Source organism: Phyllobates terribilis, unplaced genomic scaffold (genome assembly GCF_046119375.1).
Source record: "Phyllobates terribilis strain yellow unplaced genomic scaffold, ASM4611937v1 Scaffold_4150__1_contigs__length_64532, whole genome shotgun sequence".
Taxonomy (NCBI): Eukaryota; Metazoa; Chordata; class Amphibia; order Anura; family Dendrobatidae; genus Phyllobates; species Phyllobates terribilis.
This window is the reverse complement of record NW_027366902.1, coordinates 53,863-64,533: the sequence shown is the minus strand read 5'-3', so window position 1 is coordinate 64,533 and position 10,671 is coordinate 53,863. Positions and strand designations below refer to the sequence as shown.

At 40.7% G+C, this 10,671-nt stretch overlaps 1 protein-coding gene across 1 annotated transcript; it reads right to left on the bottom strand.

The window, feature by feature from the left end:
• Window positions 1-8,833: 8,833 nt before the first annotated feature.
• LOC141248904 (uncharacterized) lies at window positions 8,834-10,103 on the bottom strand. The gene is made up of 3 exons (XM_073669492.1): window positions 10,077-10,103; window positions 9,426-9,936; window positions 8,834-9,180 (listed from the first exon to the last, which is right to left on the bottom strand). The coding sequence occupies exons 1-3, from the start codon at window positions 10,101-10,103 to the stop codon at window positions 8,834-8,836; spliced, it is 885 nt and encodes a 294-aa protein (XP_073525593.1).
• Window positions 10,104-10,671: the final 568 nt, after the last annotated feature.

The window sequence follows — 10,671 nt, the reverse complement described above, 5'->3', positions numbered from 1 at the left end:
GGTACCAATTCTAACTAATATCGGATTTACAAGGGATTCAATATGATGGAATTTCACATAATAATAGTGATTATAGTATAGTGAATTGCAAGGTCTATGATATAGCTAGTAATATATAAAATGTGGATCATGGTTATAACCAAGAGCTTAACATAGGTAGTTATAGTATGAATGTGAATATATGAGGAGGCCCAAATTAAAATCTGAAGAAACAATTCGGAGGCCGAGCTCTTATATCGCCACTCAAATGGGTTAGACCATCTAACATATTTCCTATGGGCTAAAGGCAAGAAAACGGCCCTCATATGAGCTTGTACAAATGGAATTGAAGAACTTACATCCTGCATAAAATATAGACACAAATTGTTTTTCATATGAGAAGTCCTTACCATAAACCTTAGTCCTGGATATAATACTTACATCAACAAAATTTTACAGGATTGTAACCATAGAACTGAGTTTAATGTAACCAAAATCATGCTGAAAATTCAAAATATGCATAAGGTTATTCTTACCTTTGAATGTTGATCCACATGAGTCTGTCTTCATTCTTCAGATGTTGAGTCATCACTCGAAGCCTTCCGTTTGCAAGAGAAGGATGTTGAAGGGTTGGAGGAAGACATGTCGTCAGTGGAAGAGAGAATCATCACACCCTTAAAACGCCTGTTGACAGTACCTTGAGAGTTTGAGGAATGAAAAGCCGATTCTCCAGTTTCTGAAGGAGTTTTCATGGCTCGACGCACCGTATGAGAGGTATTTGTGCTTTTTATAGAAAGGCCAGATGTGATGATGTTGATCTCTGAACTTTGGAGAATGAGGACATTAATCTTAGCAGCTTCACTACACTCTTGAAGAATTTGACTCCTGATAATGTTTACTTGAGGGACCCCCGGAGAAGGCTCATGAACTGACATATTATAGACTGGATTGGCAAGATTATAAGGGCCAGCTAAATTGGGATCAATGTACACTGGGCTTGAGTTGGTTGAGGGTCGTTTTTTGTAGCTAGATACACACTAATAGGAATTCCTTGGCTGAATGTCAGATTAGACTCATGAGTATGCATCTCAGAAGGATTAGGAACACCAAATTTTTTGTGGAAACTTCAGTCATGCATCACTGGCATTGGGAATCGGTTCAAATGAAAATCTTCCTCCCCTGAGTTGTTGCATACATGCAGCGACTTGAGCATAATCACCAGGGTCATTGGTGATATCAATGGTGAATGGAGATAATCTAAGGTTTTTAGAAGGCATACATATGAAGTGTGATTAGGAGAAGGGAACACGTTGCAACCCTTAGAAAATCCTTCATACCACATAGGAAGGGTATAAGGCTCACCTTGAACCCCAGGGAAGTGAACTACAGCTGAAAACTTACCAGAACTAGCAATTTGAATGTTGATGCAAAACCTAGTGAACTTCACTCTATTTCTAGCATTAGAAATATCATCAAGTCTAAGAATCATACTCAACCCATTCATTTGCAGAATAAATTGAATGACATGAATGGAAATTAGGTAAAGAGGGAGTAAAGGGATTCTAACCCACAAGTCTATTGAGTGAATATCTTGAGTGAAGGGATTGAATGTGGAATTGTAGGGAAGAACAACAACTAGTTTTCTAGAGACATGAAAGGGACGATTGTTCCAAACCCGTTCTCGAGCTTCTCTATTTGAGAAAGTGAAAAGGATCCAAAAATTACCTATTTCATAGAATTGAATATCTCCTTTGATTTGCTTCCATGCTTGCCTTAGCCTATTCAACACAGTTTGTGAGTAAAAAAGGCATTAATAACTCGAACTATAAGGGAGAAATGTGTGAGCTTTGTCAATATTTCTTGGACTTCAGGTATTAAACAAGGCATGAGGGGGGTAGAGGTAAATTCCATGGATTCTTGGATTAGAATCTCCTCCATAGAAACTTGAACAGGGTTTGAATGAGAGATTGTATTTGCATGTTCTTGATTCTAAGGAACAGAGTTCTCGTGGGAGGGTTATGTTTGACATTGTCTTGCATGACTTGATATGGTTGATATTATGAAAGGAGGTTACTGAGTTTGGGAGACCGGTGGTAAACATCATATGTGGGGCTGTAATGGAGAAGAGAGATCCTGAATTTGGAATGTGAGAATGTTGTATGGAGTTGAGATTTGAGCCATGTGGAAAATCCACTAAATCATGGGAATATGATCTATTTTCCTCCATTGATGTTTGAGTTTGAGTATAAAAAGGGACCATATGAAGCAGGTTTATAGAGGCACACTCACTGTCGAAGGAAATGTATGTTTCTAAGAGCAGGGAGGTAGAACTTGAAATGGTGTCTTTGAGGTGTCTTCCTATAGTAAAATTGATCTACCATGTGCTAAATCAAGGGTAGGGGTAAGAAGTTCCCGAGAAAAGCAAAAGGGTATACATGGAAGGGTAATTTTTTTTACAGCAATAAAGATTGCATGCAAGGATATGGTGGCTGATACAATCGAAAGGAATGATTGCTGATAGGTGTTGGTAATAGGAATAAAGGTTTAATTCTTTCTAATGGGTAGCTAACATGCAGAGATTTATATCGAAAGAGAAATGAACATAAATATAGCACATCCAAAGATTCATAACATCATAAATAATATTGCGGAAGGTATTTATGATAGCCGGATAGAAGATGATATAGGGAAATTTGCTAATGAAAATATGAGTATTTGTCTCATAATTTATGCTTAGGTTATTAATACTTAAACAAAAAGATATTTAATGTTATAATAAATGATAAACTAAATGAAATACATGCTAATAATTGAAATAGTATAGGGAATGTACTGATGGTAGATGTAATTAATGATTCTAATACAGAAGTTAAAATTGAAATCACATTTGAGGTAGGATATACATGATGTATTTAAAATAAGGTTTCACTTAAAATTATACCAGAGAATAGGAATTTTGATATATTTGTTCATAAAGAAATTATAAGGATTTATATAGTTCATTTTGATTATATAAGTAAATAAGATTTTGTAATATATCAAGACTTGCAATTTGATGCAAACATGATTACTAATTCATATTGAGATGAAATAGCATGAATTAGACAGTAGAAGGGATAATGAGAATTTATACTGATGTTGCATATTTCTTCATATGATTGATTGGGTTTCTTGCTTTTAATCCATTTTGGAACACCTTGCAGGGAATCAAGACACTTGAAGTACGATTTATTGCCTCTTTGGGTAATCTAGGTTTTGAAAGATCCAAAGATATTTTCTTGACAGTTAGCATATAGATTAAATACAGAGTAATTTTCCTCAAAGCTTTGGGAGTATAGATTAGAATTCCTAATCGGATAGATTGTTATCAATAATTGGAGATCAACATAAGCCCTTTGTAGATTTTTTATTTCAGATTTTACATAGATGTAGGGTTACATAGAATAAACCAATTCTGGAACTGAACTATAAAATTGATAGAGAGGTTAGGGATTTTATAGGAGAAATGGGTTTATACAACCCGGAGATTGAATCAACGAAGGCTTTATTTCGAAACCAAATTTAGAGAAATGGAATAATTTATAACCGGATAAAGATTTGGGGGAGAAAATAATTTCGAACCTTGATATCCATTGAGACAAATAGAAGATTGAAGGATTTCCTATACACAGCACCGACCTCTCGACCGCCAAAAAGAACGGAGAAAGAGGAAGCCACCGACTGAAATCGAAACACAAGTTCTAGAGAGAAGAGGGAGCAACTCTCTCTAGAACTCGACCAAGTATTCACCGTTATCATTATCAGTCTAACTGACGAGCCATTAAATGTGTCGTTATGCTCAATCAAATGCAAAATACCTATTCCACTACTCTAGCTAGTAGAGTGGTAAGAAAGGGTCGATCTCACGAAGAGTCAGAGATTCAATTCTTATGTAGTTAACGCGATTGACAATTCAAGTAACCAAAAGGGGGGGGGGGAGTCGATGGATTTAATCTAACTAATGAATTCGAGTAAACAATACTTAAGAGAACATACTTCGTTCAATCAACATCCACAAAAACAGATTAGCAGGTTGATCATTGACAATCTTTTTTGCCTAAGTTCAACAGTCCATATGAATTGTCCTAAATCCTGTTCAAATGTCGCTATTGGTCCAACTAGTCCCAATAGCTCTAACTAGTCTATACCCTTAAATGATCAGGATTATAAAACCTAGCAGCAGTAAGTTCAGAAATGAATTAGTGCACGAAATATCCTTGATCCATTATTGATATTAATCATGCATTCAACTCTCTACAATCTCAAGGTCAACTAGCCCTAGCAATTGCTTATGCTACCTAATGGTAGGCTCTCCAACTAGGATAAACCTAAACCTAGCAATATGAATCAATCTAATCTACCCAAATGGCCAGTGCAGATAGTCAAATTCGATTAAACAATTAAAGCACAAGAGAAGAAAAATTCAAATCATGAACTAGAAGCAAGGTAGAATTTCTTACAAACCAAGCTGATTCGAAGGTTTCAACGATTCAAAGAAATGAAAAATTAACTAGTGAAGCATAATCCCAAAGTACGTAGAAAAATGACAAGAATAAATGATAATCATAATGGAGGCAACCCTAAGTATTATATATCCAAAGGCTACACTCAAAACCTAGAAATGATAGGAAAAAGGCCCGAAACAAGTAGCAACTCGTGAAGCCAATCCAAGTGCTTGTCCCAGTGCAGGCGCAGTCGCGCCAAACTCGGGGCGGTCGCGCCATGTCTTAGTTGTTCCCGGACAAGTTGCGCGGTCGTTCGGTGTAGTGCGCGGTCGCACGCATGTTACTGGGGCCATGCACGGTCCCGCCAGAAGCGACGCGGTCGCGTCACTGTCCAGCTTCTTCCTTCACTTGGTAAATTCCTCTGAAATGATGTAATGTTCCATACGAAATCCAAATTCTGAATTACCCCTAAATCTGTGCTCTTTTGCCTCTAAAAGAATGTTAAGAACCACTGTCAACGCTATACTAAACAACACTTATGAAATTCCTCCACACTTAGTTCTTGATTGTCCTCGAGCAAGCTGCAATCAACTCACTCTCCCTTTGATGTCCGCGGCTTCAACACGTGTGGAAGTAACTTGACGACAATGATCCTCATGTCAACAATATTGCTCCGTAAACATCTGAAAACATTCACGCATAAGCGTAAATTCCGACTCTAGAATAAAACTCAACATCACAAGCAAGACTCAACAACAACTATCAGAAACAACTCAAACTTCTTAGACCTAAAAACAAACCAAATGGCATCAAAAATTTCACAAGCCCTTCACCATGTTCATCCAATCCGAGTACATGAAAAATGCGTCCAAAAAGTATGCAAAGGTAGCCTTTACCCAAGTAATATGTGAGTAGGAATGAAGAAAAGTTACTTCAACAACCAATCCTCTTCCTTAAATGTTTCACATGTACGATACAACCCAACTAGTTCCAACACCAATGGAAATACAATGACCATAATTCCACTCTCGCTACATAATACAACTATGAATCATTTTTCTGCAGGCTCCCTTTTATCCTACTCAAGTCTTTTTCAAATTCTATTTTTCTTTTTTTTTCTATTTATTGAAGTAACAGGCCCGTCCATCTTACGGTCCGGGCCACCCAATGAGGCTCTTTGCTTAGCCATGGAGGATCGAATGCAAGGTGATCTTTCACACCCCGGAGATCACGAGTTGTTCCAACTTGTTTCAATTGGAGTTCATTTTCCTTTATTCATTTTTTTTGTATTTTTTTCTTTTCAAATCTAAGTAGGACGGTAGGCAAACATACTCCACAATGACGGTCACATGATAAAGCAAGAGATAGAACAGTCAATATGCAATCCTAGCATTTTCCTAGTGTGTCCTACACGTACTCCACATGCTCAATTCATGATCCTTAAACTAACTTAATTCATTACCAACACCAACATCCATCATATACTTAAATACTGAAACTCAATGTTCCTCAAACGGTTTCACAAGTAAAAAGGTGAGAAATGCTTTAGACGACAGACAAACTTTCAATAAGCAAACAAAATTCAAACAAGCATTTTTTTTTTCTTTTTCACAATTTTTATTTTGTGTACAAGACTACCTAGCGAAGTGTTATTCTCATCCCCAATACTTAAAGCTCGCAATGTCCCTATTGTGAACAATAAAGACAAAGAATTTAGAGAGGGAGTAGGAGTAATAGTACCTCACTCGTCGTCCGACTCTCCCGGCCAATCTTGCTCATAATTGTAGTATTGACCAAAATCACGTTTACTGCTCCTTCTCCGGGCCACTATGTGGTCCTGCAAATCCTCCATCCCTAAGTGCATCCCAGTAAGCTACTGCTCCAACGTTGAGTAGTCGGGGAGCTGCACCTGTATCTAAGAATACCCCGCCTGTAGTTGTGCATCTATGCGAACATACGCTCCTGCCACTCTTGTGCAGAGGGCCTTGCTGGGGTGTCCTGGCCCATGGCCTGATGGGGTGCCTAAGGAGCATCGTCCTTAATGGCGGGTCCGTCGGGTGCTAAGTGGAATAGATGGGTAGGCTCGTAGACGAAGTTATGGGGCAACTGAATGGTGTGGGCCCCCGGTTGACCAGACTTCTAGGTCCAGTCGCCATGATCTCCACTCATCAACCCATAATGCACCAGAATACACTCATCATACGCATAAGGCCGCACAGAAGTATCTTCACTGGGACAATGTCTTCACTGTCACATTACAGGTAACAAGGACAAGCAGCGTGATCATCCCACCAAAGCCGATCTTTCCAGCTGTCTTCGTCTGGGCATTCTTGCAAGCCGTTAGGAAGAGGGTGATCCAATTAGGCGTGCTAGCGCACTCCTGCATCAGACTATACACGTACCACATATCGTACGTCGAGAACTTGTTAAGTTGTTCCTTACCAAAGAACGTGACCGCGAGTACCTTCTGGGCCAGACGAAGACACGGGTGGAAACAAGTTATAATTGTACTCATCTTTTCCCCTGTGTGGGGCGCCTGTAACGGTGTAGAAGAACTACTGTAGGCGGGTTTGGACCGCCAAGTCATAATCTCGGTGGAGTTATTTGTAAAAAGAAGAGTTGTAAACTATAGGACTTCTTGTTCGAGTAGGAAGATCTCGGTTTTTCTCGTTCCTTCTCTTCTTCGATAAGAATCCAAAATCTTTTTCATACGGTCGATAGATACCGACCACAACCTTTACTTTTATGAGAACAAGATGCCCTCCAATTCTCATGTTTCTTCATCTTTTTACTCTCTAAACGACACGAGGAACTCCTTTGTGATCTTTGGAAAGGTCGGAGCTGTGAGCTTGACGAAACCACCTAAATCGGCGTTTTCGAACATGTCCTCCGTGCAATCCAACATACCCAGTCTGTCTAGCGTATCCGTATCAAAGAACTTTGTCGCCATAATGGGCTTGCCGTCGATGATGTTTGCAACCGATGGTCCTTGGGAGCGACTCCCGGAGGGACAAACCAACCGCTTTTGTTGAACGCTTAGACATTCTCAAACAATCGAAGCAACACAAACAACACAAGAAACAATCCAAACGCGCACTCCAACAATGATACAACCCGGAAAGAGGAAAAATCGACAATAGCTAGACCTTTAGAAGACTTACGAGAGTAGGCCCGGTAACGTTCAGGAAGGCGCGGTCGCGTGTAGCGTGTTGTAAAGCCGACGTCGTCGCGTGTTTTGAGCGCGGTCACGCTATCGGAAAGTCGATGGCACGGTCGCGTGTTCTTGACCGTGGGTGGGTCCTCGAAGGTCTCCCTTACCAATCAGAGCTTCCCCCCGGAAAAATACCGAAATAGGTGCTAGGAGGGTGGATTTGGCCTCTTGTGGATTGATTTTGAAGTAAAGGTTGTCGGATTTGGGGTGATATGAAATTTGGGGAATTTGGGGAGGATTTAGGATGAAGGAGAATGGAGGAGTATGTATGTAGAGATTTGGGGAGGAATGAAGAGGAAATAGTGAGATTTGGTGTGGGATTCTTGAGCAGAAAGGTGGCTAGGGTTTGAGTTCTTGTGAAGGGTGAATGAAGAGAGGGGAAAGAAGATGGTTTATGTGTTTGTTTTATTTATTTATTTATTTCTATTTTTTGTGTTTTTGCGCTTGGTGACCGAAGAGGCGCGCGGTCACGCACCAAGTGGAGCAGTCGCATGCCGTTTTCAAAACATGGACCACGGTCGCGCGCGTTGTAGCGTGGGCACGTCTTCTTTCCAGTTCCATTCATATCATTTTTAAAGGGGAAAAACAATAAGCATTACCTCAGGTTGCGTCCCGAGCAACACCGTGTTTTTAAGTCTTCGACTAGACTTAATACTTTTCTTCTAATCATTCGTCCCCCAACTCTTCGAGAGCCGCTTCTTCTAAGTATTACTTGTTGAACCCTTCTTGATACAATTTGATCCTTTTGCCATTTACCTTGAATACATTGTGCTTTTCCGGGTCATAGAGATCAACCACGCCGTAAGGATAAGTGCGAGCTATGGTGTATGGCCCATTCCAGTGGGACAATAGTTTTCCCGGGATGAGTTGCAGCCGAGATTGGTACAACAGGACTTTCTCTCCCCTTCTTTAAAGTTCTTCCGCATTATATGCTTATCATGCCAGGCTCGCGTCTTCTCCTTATAGATCACCACATTCTCGTACGCATCCTTACGTATCTCTTCCAATTCGAGGATTTGCATCCTCCTCATGTATCCTGCCCTCATCAATCTCCTTGTTACACTTCTTCACTGCCCACCACACCTTGTGTTCCAATTCCACTGGAAGATGGCATGCTTTCCCATATACTAACCGGAATGGAGACATTCCAATTGGCGTCTTATATGTAGTTCGGTAGACCCATAAGGTGTTGTTTAGCCATGAGCTCCAGTCTTTCCTGTTTGGAGCTACCGCTTCTCCAGAATGCCCTTGATCTGTCTGTTGGAGACTCCGCTTGACCATTAGATTGAGGGTGGTAAGCGGTGGAGATTCTTTGTGTGACGTGGTACCTCTTCAATAGTGCGCTCACTGTCTTGTTGCAAAAATGGGTTCCCTGATCACTAATGATAGCATTTGGAATTCCAAAGCAAGAAAATATATGTTCCTTTAGGAAACCTGCCACTACTTTAGAGTCATCAGTCCTGGTGGCCTTCGCTTCCACCCATTTGGAAACATAATCCACCGTAAGAAAAATATATATATTCCCATTGGAGTTCGAAAAAGGCCCCATAAAGTAAATACCACAGACATTTAAAATCTCAGAAAAGACTAATGGTGTTTGTGGCATCTCATCCCTTCTGAATATCTTTCCGACCCTCTGAAATTGGTCGCATGCTTTGCAAAAGGTATAAACATCTCGAAAGATGGTCGGCCAATAGAAGCCTGCTTTCAACACCTACCTGGCTACTTATTAGCCCCTAAGTTACCGCCAAAAGCATGTGAATGACAGAAAGTTAGGACAAATCGTAACTCGTTATCTGGGAGACATCGTCGGATAATCCTGTCAGCACAGTGTTTCCACAAGTATGGATCGTCCCAAATGTACAATTTCCTTTCGGGCTTGGTCTTGTCCCTTTTTGATGTAGATAATTTGGCGGGGGACTCTCCTCGAACAATGTAGCTCACTACATCCAGGAACAAAGGTATGAATGACTTGAGCGCTAAAATCGCCACTTCGGGGTCCTCACACGTGATAATGCTCGACAACGTGGATAGTCTGTATGACTTTTTGTCTGGGAAATCCGCGAGGATTGGAGTTCGAGGCTCTGTTTCGTCTTGAATGATTCTGCTTAGATGGTTCGCCACCAAGTTTTCGGAACCCTTTTTATCCCTTATTTCCACGTCAAACTCGCTCAATAATAGAATCCACCGAATGAGTCGTGGCTTTGAATTTTTCTTGGTTATCAAGTACTGGAGTGCTGTTTGATCCGTATGGACGATTACCTTGGTGCCCAACAAATATTGTCTGAACTTTTCAAGGACGAAAACAACGGCTAGCAGCTCTTTCTCGGTGGTGGAGTAGTTCCGCTGTACCCCATTAGTGTGGTAGAGGTGTAGTAGATTACATGCATCGCTCTTCCTACTTTATGACCAAGGACTTCCAATTGCATAATCGCTAGCATCACACATGATCTCGAATGGGATAGTCCAATCCGGTGCCTTGATGATGGGTGCTTTCGTAAGATGGGTCTTTATGTGTCAAACGCCTTCTTGCATTCGCTGGTTAGCTCAAAACTCACCTCCTTTTTCAAAAGTTCGCACAAGGGTGCTGATATTTTGGAGAAGTCTTTGATGAAAGGTCAGCAGAATCTGCGTGTCTCAGGAAGGATCTCACATCCTTAGCTTTGTTGGGGTAAGGTAGGGATTGAATAACGTCTATCTTGGCCTTGTGTACTTCAATCCCTTTAGCCGAGATGATATAACTTAGAATGATTCCTTGCTCCACCATGAAATGGCATTTTTCCGATTTGAGCACCAAATTCGTGTCTACACATCTCCGTAGTACGAGGGCCAAGTGACCCAGGCAGTTATCAAAGCTGTCCCAGTGCACTGTGAAATCGCCTATGAAGACCTCTATAAAATCTTCTATATATTCTGAAAAGATGTTCACCATGCAGCGTTACAAGGTTTCGGGCGCGTTAACACAAACCAAATGGCATCATGCGGTATGAAAAGTGC

Bases quoted from the DNA above. Each gene is read 5' to 3' on its own strand.
- LOC141248904 (XM_073669492.1), bottom strand. From the start codon at position 10,103: ATGCAATTGGAAGTCCTTGGTCATAAA. The intron at 9,937-10,076 runs GTAGGAAGAGCG...TTGGGCACCAAG, and splicing joins TGGAAGTCCTTGGTCATAAA to GTAATCGTCCATACGGATCA. The intron at 9,181-9,425 runs TTGGCGGTAACT...TATATATTTTTC, and splicing joins TTTCTGTCATTCACATGCTT to TTACGGTGGATTATGTTTCC.